The sequence below is a fragment of the Phoca vitulina genome, unplaced genomic scaffold, assembly GCF_004348235.1.
Source record: "Phoca vitulina isolate PV1807 unplaced genomic scaffold, GSC_HSeal_1.0 scaffold26, whole genome shotgun sequence".
Taxonomy (NCBI): Eukaryota; Metazoa; Chordata; class Mammalia; order Carnivora; family Phocidae; genus Phoca; species Phoca vitulina.
Genome location: NW_022589729.1, coordinates 18,801,146 through 18,825,097, shown reverse-complemented (window position 1 = coordinate 18,825,097; position 23,952 = coordinate 18,801,146). Strand labels below are relative to the sequence as shown.

The window sequence follows — 23,952 nt, the reverse complement described above, 5'->3', positions numbered from 1 at the left end:
TAAGCGTGTTATCCATTATGGACAACGGATTCTTTTATATGAAGCTCAGAAACAAATGACCAAATATTTCCCAAAGATTGGTCTCTCTTGGGGCGCCTGGGTGGCTCAGTCGTTAAGCATTTGCCTTCGGCTCAGGTCATGATCCCAGGGTCCTGGGATGGAGCCCCGCATCGGGCTCCCTGCTCGGCGGGAAGCCTGCTTCTCCCTCTCCCACTCCCCCTGCTTGTGTTCCTGCTCTCGCTATCTCTCTCTCTGTCAAATAAATAAAATCTTTAAAAAAAAAAAAAAGAGCGGTCTCTCTCAAGCTACAGGTTCACATGGCTGATATTTTAGAAGAAACAAAACTCTCAAGACTGAGAACCACTGTTCCCTCTTAAACGTAATCAGAATAAGGGAAGGCAGATGGGTTTTTATACCACACTTCAAAATCAGTTACAGAGCAAGTAGGGCTTTTTACCTGATCCTCCCTCTTTTAAGAGTTTTTACATTTCAGAGTGCGGCAGGATCATCCTGTTCCCAGATGCCCCTCTGCTACTTGGAGGCGGGAATCTAATCCATCCATACCCCAGATTCACTAAAGGAAAACAGAATGACCTAGAGGTCTTTCAGAGGATTCCTTTACTCGTTTTAAAAGGATTGATGGGAGTACCTGCTGTGTTCAAGGCACTGATTAGGTGCAGAGATAGAGCAGAGCGTGAGCGAGAAGCCCCTGCCTCCCGGATTACACTAGGTGGAAGACAGATGGGCAGCAAGAACAGGCCGCAGGATGAAGGATAACGGAGTGCCACAGAGGAAGATAAAGCAGGGGGGAAGGGAGTGGGGAGACAGACTGTCCAGAGATGCTCTGGAAGGCCTTCCTAGGGAGGTGCCCTTTGTGCCGGAACCTAGACACTGTGCAGAAGCAGGGACTCCGAGTACCGGGGAACAAGCCTGTGGGGCGGGGGACAGGGCGAGCACAGGGGTGTCGGCCAGCATGGGCATGTCGTCCCTGAGGAGCAGTAGACAGGCCAGCCGGGCTTAAGTGCAGTGGCCAAGGTGGCGACAGAGGCAGGAAATAGGTGGGAGTGGCAGCCAGGGGCCGGATCATACAAGCCGCGGCAGGAGTCCGGATCCTGTGGTTATGTGAGCTCCTTGGGAGTTGCGAGCAGGCAGGGCACATGGTCTCATTTACACTTTTATTTATTTAAATTTTTTTTTTTTTTAAAGAGCGGCAGGCAGAGGGAGAAGTGGGTTCCCCGCGGGGCTCAATCCCAGGACCCTGAGATCATGACCTGAGCCGAAGGCAGACGCTTAACCGACTGAGCCACCCAGGTGCCCCTCATTTACACTCCTGAGTAATGCTCTGGGGCACCTGGGTGGCTCAGTCGGTTAAGCGACTGCCTTCGGCTCAGGTCATGATCCTGGAGTCCCTGGATCGAGTCCCGCATCGGGCTCCCTGCTCGGCCGGGAGTCTGCTTCTCCCTCTGACCCTAACCCCTCTCATGTGCTCTCGCTCATTCTCTCTCTCAAATAAATAAAAGATCTTTAAAAAAAAAAAAAAAAAGAGTAATGCTCTGGTTGTTGTGTGGAGGAGAAACCGTGGGATAGGAGTGAGACCGGGACACCAGCAAGGGCATGACTGCCTTGACTATGTAAGACAGGATGATGGCTTGGACGATGTTGGCAGCGCCAGAAGTAGTGAATGGGATTGGGTTCAAGTTATATTTCGAAAGTCAGGATTTGCTGATGGATGGGGTGTGGGTGTGAGGAAGACAAGAATCTAGGATGACCCTAGTGCATGTGACTTGAGTTACTGGCCCTATGACAAGGCCATTGACCACTGGAAGATGAAGGGGGCGGCACTCAAGAGTTCTGTTTTGGACATGTTCATTTTTTGATGCTATCTTGGATATCAAGAAGGCTGGTAAATTTCAAAGCTGAGACCTTCAAAGTCAAGCCCAAAGATATAAATTTCGTGGCCACATACATACAGCGCTTAAAGTCCTGGGACTGAAGAAGACCACCGAGAGAGAGAGAGAACGTTGAGAGGCTGGAAGGTTGAGCCCTGGGGTTCTTCAACACCTAGAGGTTTGAAGAAAGAATCTGATCCAGCAGAGCAAGTGAGAGAAGCCAGGAAAAGAGACGTTCAGGAGGGACTGTGGTTTCCTAGAAGGCATCGTGAAGAGTATCTCAAGGAGGAGGAGGAAATAACAAATGCCACCAGGGGTTCCGATGAGGACTGAGCATCAACCGCTGGACTGGGCAACGTGGACGGTGGCCTTGATGAGAGCAGGGTTTCTGGCAATGATGACGACGATGTATTCAAAGTGCGTGGGAATCCTAACATCAAAGTGATGCTCCAGCAACTGCCTTGACACCAGCGCTTTCCATCTGGTAGAAATGATCTTTCCGGTTTCAGTTTTCATGACACGCCGTCCTCAGAAGGTTATCCCAAAGGAAGTCACCTTCATGGACTCCAGTTACAGGGCATATCGCAGTAAGTGCCGTGCTTTCTAGTGACAATCGGTATGAAAGCTTCCAACCGTTAATGAGTCTCTCCTACCTTCTAACACAAGCCCTGGGAAATTACCCAATGTTGGCTAGTATTTTGTCATTAGGTGCATCTAAAAAAACTCAGAAAGTGATTGCAAAATGGACCTTATGCTTCTCAGGAGGATGTGTCCACAGAAAGGTTAGAAAATGGTGGATCAAACAAGCTTTTTTACTGAAGGATTTCTTAGAGCTTTTCATATTCTAGTATGTATTTTGCATCTCCAAGAGGTGGTGCCCCCATTTCCCGAACTTACTCGACCTCATGGGACTCCTGTTTTAGGGAATATTTTGACCACAGTGGCTTAGGATCCAGCACTCGTCAGAAGTGGTTCCTACCCAACCGCCTGAACACAGCCTACCCCCACCTTCACTGCTTCCCCCCAAAGAATCCTCTGTGACTCCATCTTGTCATCCACACCTGGAGATAGGAGGCAGACCTCTGTGATGTAATGTGTGCCTCCCGCTTTCCCCCATGGATATGGTATCAACTCAGTTCTGAAAGGGCCTCATTTCATTTACCTCATAAACTCAAGTCTCCAGTTTCTTATGCTAAAAACTACACGAGGAGACAATGTCTAGAGCAGAAATAAGCAAAACATGCTTCTCGCAAGGGCTAGAATGAGTCTGATTAATTTTTTTAAAATTAAAAAGTGAGGGGCGCCTGGGTGGCTCAGTCGTTAAGCGTCTACCTTCGGCTCAGGTCATGATCCCAGCATCCTGGGGATCGATCCCCGTATCGGGCTCCCTGCTCCGCGGGAAGCCTGCTTCTCCCTCTCCCACTCCCCCTGCTTGTGTTCCCTCTCGCTGTGTGTCTCTCTCTGGTCAAATAAATAAAATTAAAAAAAAAAAAAAATTAAAAAGTGAAATTCATGGGGCGCCAGGGTGGCTGAGTCCCTTGAGCATCTGCCTTTGGCTCAGGTCATGATCCCAGAATCCTGGGACTGAGCTCCACATCGGGCTCCCTGCTCGGCGAGAAGCCTGCTTCTCCCTCTCTGTCTTCCACTCCCCTGCTTGTGGGCACTCTCTCCTCTCTCTAATCTTTTTTTTTTTAAAAAAAAAAAAAAGGAAATTCACAAGTAAAAAAAGAGATTTCACATGGTGAATAATTTTTCTAGCCCGTGCAGTTCTCTTAATTCCTTTTTATATCAGTGATCATTTTACAGTCTCCCCTTTCCACCACCTATATCCCAACTCAGGCTTTAAATATTTTAATGTAGATACGCATCAAATAGTTGAAGGGCGGGTTTTAATGATAACCACTGGGAAACTGAACTTTTAACTTACACTTATCTATTTAGCATGGATGAACACAGAATCCACACAGACCAGCTCAATGGATGTGAGAGGAATAATCAACTCAGAAAGTCATTTTGTTAAAAATATTTATTTAAAAAAATACAATTGTTGTCCATATCTAGTTGCACATAGATCTATTAACATGTCTACATAATTTTGGACTTCAGTAAATTTGCTATAGTGCTTTCTTAAAGCTAGCTTGCCATTATACAAAGCAAATTCCTCTGTCAGTTCCTGCATAAAAATAGTTGTTTTTAACATATCCTCTTTCTAAAAAGACCATTACAGAATTTAACAAAATTTTTGCATACAACTTGAAGTGACAGAAAAAACGGTCACCTGATTGGTTATCAGAGCAACCCCTTGCTATGTCTGGAGATGCACTGAGTATCAGCTACACTTTTCTCTTTTAAAAGCAGCATATCATAAAGCCCCCAAAGTGCTAGCGCATCGTCGTCCTCACCTACCTACGCTCTGTGTGAAGGTTCTTTGCCACATTCGAACAGAGTTTGAAACTCTGGCTGCAGTCAATCCTAATCAACCTTAAAACAACACCCCTTTGCTTCCCAACAGGCTAGGCCAGACTGCTGAGCTAGAAGCCATGGCAGCTTCTCTCCCGCTGCACCAACAATCAGTATGATTTTAATAAATGGTAGTGGTTACCATCATGTCAATTGCAGTGTTAGGAAAAAGAAGAAAAAAGCAATTTTAATACTTTGAAGGTCTCCCTAATGTAAATTACACTGACTTTAAGACAAGTTATAGTGACGCATTACCCGTCATTCATTCCTTCGGGTAAGTGTGCGCCCGCATTACACAGAAACCTTCCGTGTACACAGAAGTGGTGGAAACTAGATATTGTGAGAGATCGATTTCAACAAACAAGGGGGAAAATCGATCTAGGCTGGAGGGAAGCACCCTGACAAGTTCTTATTACCGTATATCCCGAACTAAGACGGGGACGTAAAAGAATACTTCTCTCCAGTGTTAATGCCACAGCAGACAAATGCTTTTCTTCTGCATCAGACACAGGGCGGATGAAAATCAAATGTTTACTATTTAATAACATTCAACTTTCATGTGATAGCCACACCTGAAGATCCAGTAAGGCTCATAAAAAATTACTGTCAAAATGCAAAGTTATACACTTTTTTTTTTAAGCCAACTTAATTATCTAGCCAATAAAGGGTATAATTCTAAGAAACTAATTTTAGTCAAAAATTGTATTCACCTCAAACCAAAGCTACCAGTAGCAGAATGACTGGACTGAGTGTTTCATATTTAATCTTCCCTACCCACAGAGGTCAGTGAAACTACATGAAGGCAAAAGTGCAGAAACCGATATGACTGTGATTAGGGAAATCAAATGGCCAGACCGAATAAATAGGCCGCGAGTGATCAAAAAACTTAATTGCATTAATTTCTATCTTTACATATATGCATATTAGTTAGTTTCACTAATCGTGAACAGGGAAGGTCGTAAGACATTGCTACTTCTCACATAAGCACTGAATGTAATGTACATATAAAGGCCTTGGTAATACTGCCCTCAAAAACAGAAAATATGAAATGTCTTAGAAGGGACCATGTCCCTTGTCTAATAGACAATAAGCAACAACGAGTAAACAGAAAAGTGGAGAGTTTACAAAGCTGAGTGTATTCATTGCAAATCAGTTAAAAAGTCATACATTTCTACAAAGCACAATACTAAAAGCTTGTAAATGATTTTAAAATATCCTAGCCAAAAGAGCATACCTTACAGAGCCTGAAAGAATGGCTCATTAGGTAATCCATTTGTCTCTTCTCCAAAGAGTCTTAATTCCAGAAAACATAAACAAGAAATAAACATTACTTCTCTGACCCTCAATATCCTTAGGTCGAAATTAAACAAAATAATCATTAAGTGCTTCCAGTTATTAAGAACAAAACAGTGCTAATAATGGTGCCCCAAAAAGTGCCAAGTGATTTAATACCAGTACATGGCATTCCCACCCCTGAACTCTATTCTAGGCATACTTGAATGATTCTACTGGCTAGAACTCTGGCCTGGCCACAGGGCGCGCCCACCCTTGTCCTGAGGGTCCCAGGCTTGTCCTAGCACAGCTCATAATCCTTGGAGGGACAAGAGTCAGGATGGGCCCTTATGAGATGGGAAACAAGGCAAAGCTGAGAAGAACATTCAGCCCAAGATACTCTGAGGTTTCTGCTAATGCTCTTCGGTACAGTTTAGAAGGATAAACTAGGCTACGGTGCCAGAACTCCCCCACCATTTCATCAATTCACGGTCAAATCTGTACTTTAGAAATACTACTTCGTATAAACCCCCTCTCTGAGAAATTCAGACCCCACCAAAATGAGGATTCTACACAAAAGCGGAAGTGTAGAAATGTTAGGAAAGGGCAGCGATGCACGCGCAGGAGAGCGGGTCAACGCGGCTTTGTTCAGCACATGTCACAGGCAGCCTTCTAGCTCTAAAATGGTGGCAAGCAATTAAAGGTTGATGAATTCTAGGGATTTAAAAATATATGTGCAAGGCATTTGTTTTTTAAAAGTGGCAACTGCAAAGTGCGGCCAATCTTTTTTTAAATTTTCGTATAAAATAGCCTAGGAGCCATCCTAGAGGATGAAGACTCTATGTTCCCTCTGAAAGATTTACTTCCACGCACGCGCACGTACACACTCAGCACATGAGCATACCACACGTACAGGAGCTCAGCCAATACACCAGAATGACTTGGAAGGAAATGCTCCAGTCTTCCAATTACATCTTTAAAAGTAAAATTTTAAATCTCACAAAACTTTCTGATGTGTATTACAACTAAAAAAACTAGAGTTCAAGAGCCTTACTGTGTTTGATTGTATCCCTCCTGAGTTTTGTTAGGGGGTTTACAACAGCTTGAACATCTTGGTTTCTGCGGCAAGCCGGAAAGCCAACGCCTCCCCTCTCGCACAAGCCACTCTGGGCCTCCCGCTCTCACGACGAATGGCAGCATCCCGGCAGCTGCCATTTTCTGGCAGGCTGTCAATCTATCGCAATTTTTTTTTTTTTTTTTTTTCGGAAAAGCCTGAAGAAACTGGCACCTTCAAATGGAACATTTAAACCACATCAACAACTCACCTTTCAGACTGCTCTGTTTACAGGTCAAAACATGACTTTTGTGCTAACAGGTTCCACCAAGTACGAGAAATGAAATCAAACCGCCTTCTTTTCTTGCTTAATACACTACCACCCACAAGAATTCTAGATTCTAAGATTAAAACTTCAAACTCCAGTAAGCAGAATTCTGATGACCTAAGAGGAATAACAGGGCACCTTGTTTCAGGTAATGCCTGCAGCATTAAAAATAACATTTATTTGTTGACCCAAAACCAAGAAGATAATTCATAAAATGTTTTCCATAGAACCCTTCTCCGGTCAGGGTACCTGCTAAAGAAAGAAAATTAATGTTGACCTCCACTTCCCTGTGGGGGGAACAATTAACTTCTCAGCTCCATTTAGAACTAACATGTTCTGTCCTTCCCTCAGATAACACGGTGAGTAGTCTTTTTAACTTCCCCATTGGTTTGGTGATTCACTCGGAGCTCCAGGTTTCTGCACAAAGACACCCGCACTCCTCTCCAGACTGGTCTATACGCCTAAGAGCGGCGCCTGAGCACAATTCTACATTTCTGGCATGGATAACTAAAATATATACAAGTTAATGAAGTGATAAGTAGCACTGGACCATCAAGGAAAGTATTTCTTCAGATGCTGAAACGTTCCAACAAATAAAAAATCAAAACTTATGAATGCAGCAAGAACATGGAGGATGTTATATAGTTTTGCATAAAGCAACTTAAAATAATTCAGAATTTATTGGTAAAACATAACATTAATAAGGCCAAAAGAAGTTTGTAAGCAGACTAGTAAAATAAAAGTCAATTACAGAGTCACACCTAATTTGGAGAGAAAAGAGACAACAGGCTGTCAAAAATACTATGCATGAAGCTCTAGAAAACACTTGGTAATGGGTCATGTATGAAAAAGAATTAATATAACAAACACTTCAGGAAGTTGAAGACAACCTTTCCTGAAGATTTCCAAACTGAACTTCTAGAGGGGCGCCTGGGTGGCTCAGTCATTGGGCGTCTGCCTTCAGCTCAGGTCACGATCCCGGGGTCCTGGGATCTAGCCCCACATCGGGCTCCCTGCTCCGTGGGAAGCCTGCTTCTCCCTCTCCCACTCCCCCTGCTTGTGTTGCCTCTCACTCTCTCTCTGTCAAATAAATAAATAAAATCTTTAAAAAAAAACAAAATTGAACTTCTAGAGATTTGATATGAAAATCAGGTCAAACATGTAAAGGATTTCTGCATGGATCACAACAAAAGCATCCACCTCTTGTTTTCAAGATCAGACTGTAAACAATATCCTGAGTCAGTGGTCTTCAAGGCAGAGAGCACGTGCTGCCAGAAGGTGCACAAGGCAATCTCCTGGGGGCAAGAAGAAAATACTGGAACTTCCAGTCAAGATTTCCTTTTTACACCATCCTTAATTCCGATTTTTGTGTTGTCTTATGATGTACATGTGACTTTCACACAGCGGTTGACAACTACACACGTATGATTTTGCAAGAGGAAACTGGTGTTCAAAAACTTTTACTGAGCAAGGTGTGTGCTCGGAAAGGCTGGAGGCCGCTTTCCTGAAGTGCCAGGGGGTGCTTCCAGGGGCTTACGTTCCCTAGAAACCTACAAAACTGCCTTTAGAACTTCACAATCCTAACAAATATTCTGAGATCAGGCTAAGACAAGGTTAGTGGGCCAGACCTCACACAACGCCTGCTAGAACGGGCCTGCCGTGTTACTACCCAGAGCCTGCTCTGGCGGCCGCAGCATCCCAAGCCTCTGACTTCCTTTCCCCTCCAAGCCTGAGTGACGCACAGTATGGAGAAAACCAGCAATTGTGCCAGGTGAAGAGATTCAACAGACCTGCCTTTTTGGATCTCTAATACAGTATGTAAAAGGTCAAGGAATTCTTCCAGTTAAAAAAATCCAGTACCCTTTCACCATATATACATACGTGTGTGTGTATATATATGGGCTCATGGGCTTACTTTTCCTGTCAAAATCTGAAGAAAAAATTTATACTCCTATTTTAGCCATCAAAATGTGGAAAAATTAAACCTATGTTTTAATTCTAAGAAGCTTACACTGACTTTTTGAGGATTTCTGGATTATTCCCTTAAGTATGTATTTTTAAAAATCAATGGAAGTTTTCATCTTTGTTAGAACACACAAAATACACCATAAGGAATATTACATCACAAAAGCATTGACAAACCATTAAAAAAAAAAAATTACTGACGTTAGACATGTGATTTTAATAAACCAGCATAGGAACAAGAAAAAAATGATTTTAGGAATTCTGTGAAAACCCACCCAAGACTGGACTGACGTGGCGATGGCCGGCCAAGAGAGCAGCGCTGTGCTCCTCCCTCCATTCTCAACTCGAGGCAGTGGCTTCAAATCAGCCACAGGGGGAGTCATTTACATCATGGGAATCAGCAAATGCTACAATTTAAGGAATTTTTTTTCTTTCCCCTTCAGAGAGCCTGGTTGTTTTAAACATTTCCCAGCATACAAATGAGTAGATATGGGGCCAGGGCAGATGAAAAGCTAAGATAATGACAGATGTCTCAAAAACTCATCCAACCTGATCCCTTCCCTTAACTTGGGCTACTTTGGCCCACCAGCCATCATCCTGGCAAAATGACTCGTGATGGATACCAGCTACAGATACCAAACAGAAGGCCCCCCAGAGAATACTGAGCTTAAGTGGTAGGTCACCTTTTGATGCTAAGAACTCTGGATGTTCAAAAAACATGAAGCTGAGACTTTTCCAGGAAGGAGGTAGTTTACAAACAGAACGGTCTGCCTCATACACTTGAGCTAAGGTTGTAAACTTTCATTTAAAAAAGGAAATACACACACACACACACACACACACACACACACACACACTTCTCCACATCAGTTGATCTCAAAGAGAAAGCAGATCATCAATCTCCTGAGGCCCACACCTCTTGGCAGGCTTCCGGGGTAGGTTTACAGACAGAGGACTCACGAAAACTGGTTCCTAGGAAGGTGCTGTGACTGAGTTTTAATGGTGCCCTTGGTTCCCAGGCACCCCTGTGCTGAGATAGGTAATCTTCAAAGATATTGTCTATGAAAACAACCAATGGCTTTTCTCCCTTACTTCAAAGAGATAAAATACTTTTGTGCTTTCAAAATTTAAAATATCTAGTTAAATCAAGCCATCAATACTTACATTTAAAGTACAAAATATTCATTAACCTAATAACTATTCCAAAGTGCTCCTGAGAGGTCTGATTTCAAACAAGCATGCGAAGTAAATGACTCAGTGTGGGAGACAAGTCCCACCGTCTGTTCCCCATCGCTCCAGAACACCCCAAGAACAGATCTTTCAGCTGGTGACCACAAAGGAATCGCGAACAGGTCTTCAACACTACAAATATAAAGACAGCTCCCTGAATACTGTCCCTCCACTCCTACTAACCTAGCATGGACGTCTCACACTACAGCTTCTCTACACTGTACAGAAACATTTAAAGTGAGTATTCTACATCTGGAAGACGCTGGTTTGTCTCAGTGGCATTTTGAGCCCTCCAATGCTTACTCCCTCTTTCCCTTTAGTTTATGGGACTCAATTATAGAACTGTTTCTAGAGTTAAAAGATGAGGTTAATGGGCAGTGTTGTGGTGGTGGCGTAGATCTAATCCTAGACTTTCAAAGCCAAGTTCTTCAGAAGAGTCCACTGTGATGCTGGTATCAATTCAGCCTGGAGGCTCCACAGCTCAGTCCGCACCTGGCACTGGTTACCACGTGGTAACGTTTTATAAATGTGCTAACGTAGAGATGAAGGCCTACATTTCTCACTACTGATGTGAACAATCCAATCCCTGTGTATGAGCATTTCCAAACAAATTCTGCGGCTCTCTAATTAAAAAAAATTTTTTTGTCAAAGAAATAAGCACATCTTTACCTCACCTGAGATTTGGAGGCTTCGCTTTGCTTTTCATCTTCCTAATAACATCTTTAAAACTATCACAACCCCCTAACAACCTTAAATTTAAAAGAAGGTAAATATGCAGTGGAAAATAGGGTAAAATGAACAGGAAAGAAAAAGTCCCTTCTAACTGGGACAGCCCCACATGTTGTTTCAAGTCATTCAGTTGAATGTTTCATTCAGAGATGCCTCAAGATTTCAAAACCCAGCTTCATCCTAAAAGCCATCACTTACCAGGCTGTGTACCGCGGGGGTATAATCATACCACCCAGAGAGTTGACAGCACTTCCGTGCTGGAGATGGGGTCCCCTATTCTCACTGGTTGCTGCAAACACTATCTTAAACCCCAAGTTTAAAACATCTTCCTATGTTGAAACAGACTAGGCTCCATGCTCTGTTCACAGGTTCAAACAAGATCACGCTTATGGCTAAGAAACCCACGTGATAAAGGTAAGTAAGATGTCCTTCTGTGGAGTTGCCTACCTATGTTCCCCTTTACAGCCAAATAGAATCTCTCTGATAATACTGCTCCAATCTTACTTTGTGTGAACAGGAAGGATTCCTTTTCCTTCACTGTTTGTACACAGCTCACTTTTAGTTATTCCACAGAACACACTTAGTCTTGAAGATACGGCCAACTGCAGTTCACATTTCTCCAAATAATACACTCAAAGCATCACTGTTTTCCTGGCCAAAGGGTCCCAATAAGGCAGAAGGAGTAACTTTGTTCTTAACTGCTCTTGCAAAGCATAGCTAGCTGCTAAACCCCACCAAAAATTTCTTTAACACAAAGCTCAAAATATTTAGAAAGAAAGGAAAGAAGGAAGGAAGGAAGGAGTGAAGGAAGGAAGAGGGAGGTGGAGCTTGGACTCCAATTAAGGCATTTTTATATACCGTCCAACTTGAGTCATATTCAAAGGGAATCTTAAAAAGGCATTTCAATGGGGAATGGCAAAAATCACAACAGTCTATTATTAGCATTGTAGAACTATTAACTGCTCACTTCAAATGTAATCATGTTGAACGACTGTTTCTTTATTCCTTGGTTCTCTCATTCCACAAGTGCATAGGTTATGTTTTCTGTAGATCTGGGGAAAATGGGCCAGGGGTGGGTGGTCCATCCAGGCCGGACACAGTGAACGGTCCATGACTGTTCAGTACAGAAGGAAACTGAGAAAGAAAATAAAACACATTATCATCCTATTACTCAACCCCAACTTTCACTTTCTGTCCCCGCTACAGTCCCTGAGGCAGAATGTGAGAGCTGCCTGCAGTGACTCACGGGACAAAGGTGGAAACCATTTATCGTGGAAGAATATGATGTCACAGGAAAAACTTTAAAGAAAAAAACTGCTTGTCCTACATGTTAAATATTAACACTCTCTGGCCTACCTTCCCTCATAGCCTAAGGTATACAGGTTTATGTTTAACTTCACACGAAGGTTTTAGAAAGTTCACACACTATAGAGTATAATGCAATTACAAAGCAAATCACACAGTCAAAAAGAGGTCCAGAAAGAGATGCCCATCTATGAACTCTATAACTGGTGCAAATAGTTACAGGGTGCTCATCCTAGAACAGAGCTCCCCATCATGTATTCGAAGACCAGTTCTATAGGGAGAGTCCACGCTGAAACTGCACGAGCACTGTGCCTTTAAGGTCTCAAATCTCTCTACAACTCAATTATCTGTGAGAGGCAAAGAAAAATGTAAAAATAAAATATGAAACATTCTCAACACTCTTTCCATTCAGTAATTTAGAACTTTTTGCAAAAAAAAAAAAAAAAAATGCAGAAGTAGAAAGATTTTTCAGGGCGCCTGGGTGACTCAGTCGTTAAGCGTCTGCCTTCGGCTCAGGTCATGGTCCCAGGGTCCTGGGATCGAGCCCCGCATCGGGCTCCCTGCTCCACGGGAGGCCTGCTTCTCCCTCTCCCAACTCCCCCTGCTTGTGTTCCCTCTCTCGCTGTGTCTCTGTCAAATAAATAAATAAATCTTAAAAAAAAAAAAAATTTTTTTACATTTCTTTTTTCTTTACCATTTCATTTCCAAAAGAACAAATGAAAAACTAAATTGTAAAATGTAAGAAAATCTCCCAGTGAGTTACCCCTAAATAAGTGAATGAATCAACCAAAATAAACTCTATAACTTATAAAGTCTAGATGCCTGGGGAAAAATAATGGTTAAAAGCTGTGAGACCTTTCCTATGATCTCAGTTAAGGGATACTACAATACCCATTTTTTTAAACATATATTTAAAATATTGATAAGTATCAATTCTAAATGAGTGAGAAATGGGAGTATTTGATAGACCATTCTCAAAAGTTTTCTTTTTTAAAAATCCTCAGGTAAAAGAGGAGACCTATGTGCAGATTCTCCCGCAAATTTTCACACGTGTGTATTTTCTTTTCCAAGAAAAAAAAAAAGAGGATTTCTAGCATTTAAAATGACAAAGCAACTGGGTGGGTTCAAAATCTACTACAGTACTGAACACTAACGGGTCTAACTGAAATGTATGTAACAGTAAAGAATGAAAAGGAAGTGTGGCTGTATCTGTCGGAGTCGTTTGCTGGCTGGCCAATTAACCCTCGTAGAGCGTATTTATTAAACAGAAGTTTTACAATGAGGAGACTGAAGAGTGAAGACACGGCCTTTCTCTTTCTTCATGTGCCAGGCCCCAACTGCAAGAGACAGGCTTGGAGGTGACTCACCTGGAAGAGTGTGTTAGCACCTTGCAGTCTGGCTGGACTCAGAGGAGCAACAGGGCTGAGAGTACTCCAGAAGTGGATGCTGGAGAGCAAGGGGCTCGGCGTCAGTAAGATGGGCGTCTGCAACATGCAGAACAAAGACGGTCACTAAGTGACTCACCAGGATTATGTTTCAACCTTATAATAATACACCAATAGCCGTGAACCCAAATATTTTAATTTATTTATCTGAGAGAGACAGAGCATGAGCACAAGGGGGGGTTGCGGAGGGGCGCTGAGGGAGAGAGAGAAGCTGGCTTCCCGCCAAGCAGGGAGCCTGACGCGGGGCTCGATCCCAGGACCCCGGGAACATGACCTGAGTGGAAGGCAGACACTTAACCGACTGAGCCACCCAGGTGCCCCAACCCTGAACCCAAATATTGTCCTCTTCTCCACTAAGTATGTCTGAAATTTTACCATGAGGAAAAGCTCAGAAATTATTTTTACAACCTAAGAAAGATAAAGCGCAAATTCTAACCTGTGTTTTGTAGGGTCTTTCCCAAATAGAGAAACCAATCTGGTCAAGTGCAGAGAAATAACGGGTAACTAAAGTCACAAACACAGTTCTCCTTAGTAATGGGAGGTCTGGATTCACCTATTTAAATGTTACGGGGGAGGCGCCTGGGTAGCTCAGTTAAGCGTTGGACTCTTGATTTCGGCTCAGGTCATGATCCCAGGGTCCTGGGATCAAGCTCCGGATCAGGCTCCCTGCTCTGCGGGAAGCCTGCTTCTCCCTCTCCCACTCTCCCTGCTTGTGTTCCCTCTCTCGCTGTGTCTCTCTCTGTCAAAGAAATAAAATCTTAAAAAAAAAAAGAAAAAAAGATTTTCTCTCTCCCTCTTCACCCCCTCTCTTAAATAAATAAATAAATATTATAGGAGATGAGCAAGTTAAGAAATAGCTAATGTTAATTGTACAAACTTGTTTCTCAACATCACACCAGTTGGTTTTCTTAAGGTTCTCAGGATTGGTTTTCTAGCTTTTGACGTTATCACTATTTTTGTATAAGATACCAAAGAGTTTTATAAGACCCCCCCCAAAAAAAAAGAGAGAGAGAGAGAGAATAGTTTTAGGAGGAAGTTGACAAATATTTCTTGGCTTGCAGAGACAATGAGTTCTTTTAGAACGCTCCTCCAAACCTCGCCTGCAGCAGTTCCGATTAGGCGCGGAACTGGGTTACTTTCACGGGGTCACAGCCCACCTTTTTAAGACAGACTTAAGTAGCAGCATGAGAACGGGTGGTGGTCGATTCTGGATTTGTTTTAAAAGGGGGGTCAGTGCAAACATCGGTGGCTCCAGAAAGCAAGAGGTGGTTACCTGTGAGAAAAGTGCTGGCGTAAGAGAAGCTGTGGGGAGAGACGGGCTCAATATTCCCAGGGGGCTCGGGTCACTGCCCGTGATCACAAGGATGGGCGCCAGCTCTAAGCCTTTGGGTTTCTTGGATCTTGAGGAATTACTTGTTTTGTCCTTTCCCAGCAAAGCTGAATCCTGGTCTTTAGGTTCCAGTGTCAAGTTCTCGGGAAGTTCCATGGGCTGCGAGGCCACGGACTCGATGTCGGTGTCAATGTCGGGGTTGGGACTCAGCGGCGGTGAAGGGGTCCTGGGGGGCTCCTGCACAGAAGGGGAGGCGGAGATGGGGGGCGCGGCAAAGGCGGGGGTGCCGCCGGCTGCAGAGGCCGGGGCTTCCAGGGAAGGCAGTCTGGGGGAAGCCAAAGTCTCCAACACCTGGAGCGTTTCTTCCGGAGATGGAGAAATGCTTGGGCCGCCTGATAGGGCGGCGGCAACAGGTTCAACTGGCAGCTTTTTGGAAGGTGTTGTTACGAACTTGATGACAGACGGTGTTGGCTCCTGAGGCGGCTTCTTCTCTGCCAGCTTCTCAGCTGCACTCTCAATCTTTATAGGTTTGAAGAGCTTCTTACTGGAGGAGTTCAAAGAGTTGAGAGTAAAGGAAGAATACAAGCCGGAGTGTATGTAGTCATTGCGGCTGGAGGCCCGGGCCCCGGGCTGCGGGGGCTTCTCTCTGCCCCCACTCTCGGGGTCCCTGCAGCTGCCGCCGACTTCACTGCAGCTCACAGCTTCACAGTCTCCCTCAGTCCTGCCCACGGTCAGTGGGTCCATTTTCAAAATCTCTGGGTAAGACACAAACTTGTACACAAACTTCTGACCATTCACTTTTTTAATGATATTCTGTAGATAAATAAAATAAGCATGCTTATATTTTCTTGCAAATGTACCTCTCACAGCTCAGGAAGAAGCTGACTTCATAAGGGTCTCTATTTGGCAAGTAGTTTACTTGAGAGCCTCAAAATCACCTGCATTTATCTAGCCATACCAAACCCAGGTCCTTGCGCTATGGAACATAAGCTGAGCATATTTAAATGTCTTATGAACAACTGAAATGACATGTTACATAAAAGAGAGGTTTTCAATTGCCTAACACCCTCAACCAAATTATCTGTATTAAGTCAAAGATCACTGAACTGTGGTCTCAAACAATTCCAAAGGTACCAGCCATTCGCATCCTGAGTAAGCACAAAGGAAGAGAACATTACTTCTGCTGGGCCTTCTACTTCTTTCCGAAGTTCCAGTTCTTTCTTACCTCACACCCCCCCTTGGGGGAAACTGGTAAGACCAACCACTTAAAAGTGAAAGAAATTAAGAGCTCAGCTTCTCATTCTAATTCTACCCATTTGAGCCATTCATTTCACCTCAGAGCCCAAGAATGTATCCAAAATAATAGGAAATTAAGCAAAAAATAAATTTTAACTAAGAAATCAAATCTGTGTATTAACAGCTATTCTTTAAAGTATTAATTTGTGTTCTCTGGGTTAAATTAAAAAGTAAAGCTTAAAAAAAAGCATAAATGTGACAACTTTTAAATTATGATATATATGTTTTATTTTGTCCTCAAGAATCTCAAATTTTCTTTTCCTTATTCCAACCCTATACTCACTTTTTCTTTACAGACAACTGCAATTAGGAACAACATATGCATGAGCAGTGGGACTGCAGAAATAGAGCTGGGACATTTACATGTTTCATCCTAATTCCAAACTGCTGAAGTTATGAAATAAATTGGATGAAAATAAACCAGGACAGTGATCATTTTGCAATGTACACAAATATCAAATCATTATGTTGTACACCTAAAACTAATATAATGTTTTATGTCAATTATACCTCAAATAAAAAAGGACATTAGTACCTTATAACCTCAACAGAAGAGAGAAACAATTCTTGTTTTGAGGTGGATGTGTATTACCTTTACATAATAGTATCTGAGGGCTCGGCTGAGTTTGTCGTAATTCATATTAGGCTTGTTCTTACGAATCCCCCAGAGACGAGCCACCTCTTCTGCCTGCAAGAGCTTGAACTCCCCATCATTAGAGGTCCAGCTGATCATGTGCTTGTTCTGAGGCTCCTGTAGGAGCTGAAGGAGGAACTGCCACAGGGTGATAGCACTGTCCATAGCAATGAGCTGAAAGAGGCGTACAGATAAGACATACAATAATATTAACAGCCAACACGTACAGGACACCATATGCCAGGCACTGTGCTCCAAATGTATTACTTCATTTCATTCTCACAGCAATCCTACAAAACAGATACTGTTGCAGCCTCATTTTACATTTGAAAAAACTGATTCAGAAAAGAGTTAAGTCACTTGTCTGAGGCCAAGCAACTAAATGGTGGAGCTGACATTTAAATCCAGACAATCTGCTCTTAAGCAAGCCACACTGCTTAAGAAAAGCCTTGCTGGGAGATAAAGTGAGTTCCGTAAGTCACAGGAGCAGTCTGAGGACTGTAGGTCACCAGAGTACCGCTGTTCCTGAGTTCTATCTGAAAACCTCATTGTCCTATCCTCTGAGACCACCATTTAAATCAAGCAACTTGGTTTATTTGCCAGGAGTATGTGTGTGTCTCACGGTGGCCCGAAGATGTAGGGAATAAATCTACTTTTGCTCCATTGGCATTTCTCCTCCAAATCATTTCCGTTCTCATAAATTAATTTACATTTAAATTGGCAGCACTGAAAATTCAGAAAATGCTCCCTGATTTAATTTACAAGCTCTGTCACCACTCTGCCCACAGGGTTACTCCTTTTTTTTTTTTTTTTTTGAAGAAGGCTCCATGCCCAATGTGGGGCTTGAACTTACGACACTGAGATCAAGAGTCGCATGCTCTACTGACTGAGCCAGCCAGGCGCCCCTATAGATCCTCCTTTATTTGATGAGTGGCCTTTATCTGATTATCAAGACATGAAATGAAAAATCATTCAATATCTCAGGTTTTAGGATCTCCCTGTTTAGGCCAGAGTTTCTCAATTTTGGCTCTACTGACATTTTGGGCCAGAGAATTCTTTGTTTCTAAAGGAATTTTTAAAAAAGATTTATTTATTTAGGGTGCCTGGGTGGCTCAATTGGTTGGGTGTCTACCTTCGGCTCGGGTCATGATCTCAGGATCCTGGGATCAAGCCCCAAGTTGGGCTCCCTGCTTGGTGGGGAGCCTGCTTCTCCCTCTGACTCTGCTGCTCCCCCCTACTCCCTTGTGCTCTCTCTCAAATAAACAAAATCTTTTTTAAAAAAATAGATTTATTTATTTATTTGAGAGAGAGAGAAGGCACACAAGCCAGGGGAGAGGAAGAAAAATCCTCCAGGTGCCTGGGTGGCTCAGTCGTTAAGCGTCTGCCTTCAGCTCAGGTCATGATCCCAGAGTCCTGGGATCTAGCCCCAAATCCAGCTTCCTGCTCAGCAGGAAGCCTGCTTCTCCCTCTCCCGCTCCCCCTGCTTGTGTTCCCTCTCTCGCAGTGTCTCTCTCTGTCAAATAAATAAATAAAATCTTAAAAAAAAAAAGAAAAAAGAAAAATCCTCAAGCAGACTCCCCACTGAATGTGGAGCCCCATACGGGGCTCAATCCCAGGACCCCGAGAAAATGACCTGAGCTGATATCAAGAGTCGGACACTCAACCGACTGAGCTACCCAGGTGCCCCAAAAATTCTTATAATTAGGGGCGCCTGGCTGGCTCAGTCAGTGGAGCATGCAACTCTTGATCTCAGGGTTGTGAGTTCAAGCCCCACAATGGGTGTAGAGATTACTTAAAAATCTTAAAAAAAAAAAAAAAAAAGAATTCTTATAATTAAAAAAAAAAAAACAGAAACTAGGCAAAAGATTTGCAAAGACATATCTTCAAAGAAGACAAACTGACAATAAGCTCATGAAAAGGTACTCAACATTAGTTATTAGGGAACTGAAAATCAAAACCACACGAGATACCACTTCACACCTATTAGGATGGCTATAATCAAAAAGACAGTAAGAAGTGTTGGCTACGATGTAAAGAAAGTGAATCGCTCATGCATTACTGGTAGGAATGTAAAATGGTATAGCCACTTTGGAAACCAGTGTGATAGTTCCTCAAAATGCTAAACAGAGTTACCATATGACCCAGCAATTCCACTCCTAGGTACATACCCAAAAGAACTGAAAATACATGTCCACGCAGATACGTGTACAGGAGTGTTTACAGCAACATTATTGCATAACAATACGCAAAAAGTAGAAACAACAAAATGTCCATCAACTGATGAATGGACAGGCAAAATGTGGTATAACTATACAGTGGAATATTATTCAGCCAGAAAAAGGACTAAAGTACTAGTACATGCTACAACATGGACAAACTTTGAAAACGTTACGTTAAGTGAAAGATGCCAGCCACAAAAGACCACATGTTGTATTTCCATTTATATGAAATGTCCAGAATAGGCAAATGCATTCAACACAGAAAGTAGATCAGTGGTTGCTAGGGGCTGAGTGGACAGACGAATGGGGAGTTACTGCTAATGGGGTGATGTAAATATTCTAAACTTAAGATTGTGGTGGTAGTTACACAACTCTTTGAATATACTAAAAGCACCACATTGTACAACTTAAGTAGATGAATTTTATCTCAATAAAGACGCTAAAAACAAACTAACACTACAAATATTACAAAACCGTAGGCCTTAGAAGCCTAATTCTAACAACGTGTAACTCATAAAGAATGGGATCCTTAAGGGTCAACTATGTCTGCTCCCAAAAAAGGCAGATGAAAAACTGCAGCGGAAGATAGCTGGGTTTCTAGAACTTTTCCAAGACACTCAAAATGTCCTCCAATAATCCTTAGTTGTTGCTTCGAAGCTGGTTACAGATACTGTCATCCAAAAGTAGAGATGGGAAAATAAAAAAGAACAGGAAGCAGGAGATGTCCCCAGTCACAGTTAATGGAGAAGCTGAGCCCATGAATCCAAGTTTCTCTCATCACAGTCACAAACTCTGTTCATCAGAACCATTCCCTAGGTGGATAACTGCATTCACATCACCAGTAGGTTGTAACAAGTATTTACAATAAGATACTAAGTGATAATGGCCTAACAAATATGAAGTGCGACTTTGATGCTAAGTAACCCTGCCCACTAACCTCTCCCACAGCCTCACCTAAGCTGAGTTAAAAGAGTAGTTTTAGGGGTTACCTGGCTGGCTCAGTCAGTAGAGCATGTGACTTTTGATCTTGGGATTCTGAGTTCAAGCCCCAGGTTGAGCACAGGGCTTACTTAAATAAAAAACAGTGATTTTAGGGGCGCCTGGGTGGCTCAGTTAAGCGTCTGCCTTCGGCTCAGGTCATGATCCCAGGGTCCTGGGATGGAGCCCCGCATCGGGCTCCCTGCTCAGCGGGAAGCCTGCTTCTCCCTCTCCCACTCCCCCGCTTGTGTTGCCTCTCTCGCTGTCTCTTTCTCTGTCAAATAAATAAATAAAATCTTTTAAATAAAAAAAAAAGTGATTTTATATTATGATCCATCAAGTATGGGGTGGAGGGGGGGGGAGGAATACCATTTTTCTCAATTTACCAGAGACCCTTTCTTCTAATGATGTCTGTTCACGGCTACTTTTAATTACATGTTTCCCATCTAAATGATTTTTTTTTTTTTTAGTCTACACCTGTTAAAACTACTCCCTAGTAAATTTTAGCTTAACTGAAGAACTGTCTCCATATTTCCAGACATCATCTTCATATCAAGAATGCCTGGGGGGGCTCCTGGTGGCTTATCAGTTAAGTGTCTACACTCTTGATCTCAGCTCAGGTCTTGATCTAAGGGTCCTGAGTTCAAGCCCCACACTGGGCTCCATGCTGGGCATGGAGCCTACTTGAAAAAAAAAATGCTTATAGGGGTCGGGGTGTGAGTGTCTGTGTGTGTGTGTGTGTGTGAGAGAGAGAGAGAGAGAGAGAGAGAGAGAGAGGGAGAGGGAGAGGGAGAATACCAGGGGGAGGGGAAAGAGGGGAAACGGGAGGTGGGGAAACGGGAGGTAGGGAACAGAGAGAGGGAGGGGAGAAGATGAAGGACAGAGAACTGAAATCTCAAAATGACTACGAATTTGGTGCCTGTAATTCCATTTGTTTTTGGGAAAATTCCCAAACTGAATCCTAGAGTCTTAACTACCTATCATGTAGATAATGCTTGAGCCCCACGGGTTTATAATGGCTAAGGTATGGATGCAAAGAGAGAAATAAGCATCACCATCTCCACAGTGAACACACAAGTGCCATCCTGGGCAAAGGGGAGGGTCCCCAAAGGGTGGGTGTGCACCCATAGGGGTTCAGGTTTCACCTTTCAACTTCTACCTTCCCTCCTGGTTATTAGGGGAGCGCACGGACTGAGTCAAATGCTGGTGAGCTGCTGCTACTTCAGGGCAGAACCCAACTGTTGGGGAAAATGCTGATGCTTTTTTAGTACTTTTCAGTGCCTCTGGGATAGAAGGTTGTTTAGAATCAAAGGGCATCATGGTTTTGGAATGAAGCACTGGAAAAGAATGTTCTTTTGCAAAAAACTAACATGGATATAAAATGGACATCTTCAGTGGGTACTTTAAAGGAGTATTTTATTCATTCAATTCTGGAATCAGGTCAGACTCTGATTGAAAAGCTGGTGAACCTCTGGGTATACAGTCAAGTTGAACCTCTTCATTTCAGTTCCTAAAAGTGTGCTATCAACACGAAATTCAATTATTTCCTCAGCCATAAAAGAGATCGAAAGAAAAAAACTTCCAGAAGACAGTTATTAAAAAGGTGAAATGACAAGTTGAAAAATACAAATACTTTTATTCTAGCTACTTATCAATAAAAACCTTTACTTTCCTTCATGGAAAAACTCAAGTTTTCTAAAATTAGCTTTTCAGAAGCATAATGAGGGAGAGAAATACTTAACTGTTGCAAATGAAAGAACGTGACTGAGGAGTTAAATGTTGAAAACGTAATTGATTCTACCTTAACATCTCAAAAATAGGTCAATCCAAGACGTAAACTGAAAGAAAGCATGTTGAAATAACCTATTAGGGAAAGGAAGTCTCTAGTAAATGAAACTTTTTCCACCCTAAACATGTTTATAATACACAGTCCAGTTGCTGTGGTGACCCACAGCCCAACTATTTTTCAGAAACAGCAGCTAAAACCCAAATACTAACGGTCTCCAAATTCAGCGTGCTGCTTAAATAAAACAAAACCAGGGGCCCCTGGGTGGCTCAGTTGGTTGGGTGGCTGCCTTTGCCTCAGGTCATGATCCTGGAGTGCCAGGATCGAGTCCACCTTGGGCTCCCTGCTCAGCGGGGAGTCTGCTTCTCCCTCTGACCCTCCCCCTCTCATGCTCTCTCTCTGTCTCATTCTTTCTCAAATAAATAAATAAAATCTTTAAAAAAAACAAAAATTATGTATCAAGACTAGTTTTGAACTAAAATCACCATCCTTTACAAAAAGTAACCAGGAATCTCTTAACACAGTACAGTACCCTATATTAAGAACATATTAAAAGTTGGGGCGCTTGGGTGGCTCAGTCGTTAAGTGCCTGCCTTCGGGTCAGGTCATGATCCCAGGGTCCTGAGATCGAGCCCTGCATTGGGCCCCCTGCTCGGCAGAGAGCCTGCTTCTCCCTCTCCCACTCCCCCTGCTTGTGTTCCCTCTCTCCCTGTCTCTCTCGGTCAAATAAATAAATAAAATCTTAAAAAAAAAAAAAAACATATTAAAAGTATAATTACATTGCAGTAAAACTTGAAGGCATTTCCCTAAGAATGTAATGGATTTCACTTTCGCAGTTTTAACGTTTAAGTAAAATCAGAGAAGGGAGTTCCTGACGGGGAGGTGGGGGAGGGTGGGCGGAATCATACAACATTTCAATGGAAACACCACTAACAGTCCTAAATATTAAAGCACCAAGTTTTCCGCGCAATGGGGTGGTGGCTGGGAGCCGGCAAAAGGGAAGGGAGGACCTGATCCACTGTTGTGATGAGGAAGAGACTCCAGAGTCTTCATGTGAATGCCCTCAACTTCAAATGCCCTAAACTTCAACAGCCTGGGAAAAAGCCAACTGTGTATTTTTTGACTACTTCCGTCAGTCAACAATACCCCTTATTTCCTGCCAAGGCCAGTTAATTAATATTCCGCCCCCAAAAGATGTTTCCAATTGATCCTCCCAGGAACCAAGAGGCGACCAGCCTCGCGGCAGCTGTACATTAAGCGCAAAGTCAAGGAGGGGGAAGGGGCTCGCGGGACAGAAGTAGAAAAAGAAATGAAACTTGACACCGGATGAACAGCGAGCTTGGGGAGAGGAAGAAACTTCGGTGACCGTGTGTGCCCCAGAGCAGATCAAAGTCCGGGGAAGAGCCGCAACCTCACGCGGCCTCGGTAAGCTCTGAATTACTGTACTTTCATTTTCCAACTTCCTGTCACCACAGAGAGTCAGAATTCGCCCCCCCTCCAAGCCAAAGAGCCACTGCCACCCTGTGCCCCAGGGACCTGAGGGGCGAAGCGGGGGACCGAGCGCTCCGCCGTCCACCTGCGCGCCGCGGGGCGGGGGCCGCGGCCAGGGCAGGGCGGGCCGGGGGCGGGTCCCAGGGGAGGGCGCGCCCGCCCCCGCCCCCGCCGCCACGCTCACTTCCTGTTGTGCCGCCTCCTCCCCCCTTCCCCGGCCCCTGCTCCCCCCCCCCCCCCGCTCCCCGCGGCGGGGGGCGGCGGCCGCGAGAGCCCGAAGAGGCGCGGGGTGGACGGGGCGCGCCGCTCACCGAGGCCGCCCGCGGGGTTCCCTCTGGGTCTCCGCCTGGAGCGTGATGCTTCTCTCTGCCCGCCGCCTCCTCACGCTGGGAGCTCGAGGACGGCGCGGCAGCCGCTGCGACCCCCGCGGCGGAGCCGAAGAAGGCGGCGGCGGCCGAGCCGAGCCCGCCGGGTGCCCGCAGCCGCCCGCATCGCCCGCCGCCGCCGCGCCCGCCGCGGCTTCTCGCGCCCCGCCCTCCCC

At 44.0% G+C, this 23,952-nt stretch overlaps 1 protein-coding gene across 1 annotated transcript; it reads right to left on the bottom strand.

Annotated features, from left to right (window-relative positions):
• Window positions 1-8,064: 8,064 nt before the first annotated feature.
• On the bottom strand, window positions 8,065-23,876 carry ELK4 (ETS transcription factor ELK4). The gene is made up of 5 exons (XM_032422360.1): window positions 23,723-23,876; window positions 16,896-17,111; window positions 14,951-15,820; window positions 13,600-13,716; window positions 8,065-12,061 (listed from the first exon to the last, which is right to left on the bottom strand). The coding sequence occupies exons 2-5, from the start codon at window positions 17,100-17,102 to the stop codon at window positions 11,963-11,965; spliced, it is 1,293 nt and encodes a 430-aa protein (XP_032278251.1). The 5' UTR covers window positions 17,103-17,111; window positions 23,723-23,876; the 3' UTR covers window positions 8,065-11,962.
• Between the last annotated feature and the right edge of the window lie 76 nt (window positions 23,877-23,952).

Coding starts and splice junctions, on each gene's coding strand:
- ELK4 (XM_032422360.1), bottom strand. CDS start 17,102: ATGGACAGTGCTATCACCCTGTGGCAGTTCCTCCTTCAGCTCCTACAG. Junction 13,717..14,950: donor CGCCAGCACTTTTCTCACAG/GTAACCACCTCT, acceptor TGCATGTTGCAG/ACGCCCATCTTACTGACGCC. Junction 12,062..13,599: donor GTGCTAACACACTCTTCCAG/GTGAGTCACCTC, acceptor TTTCTTTCTCAG/TTTCCTTCTGTACTGAACAG.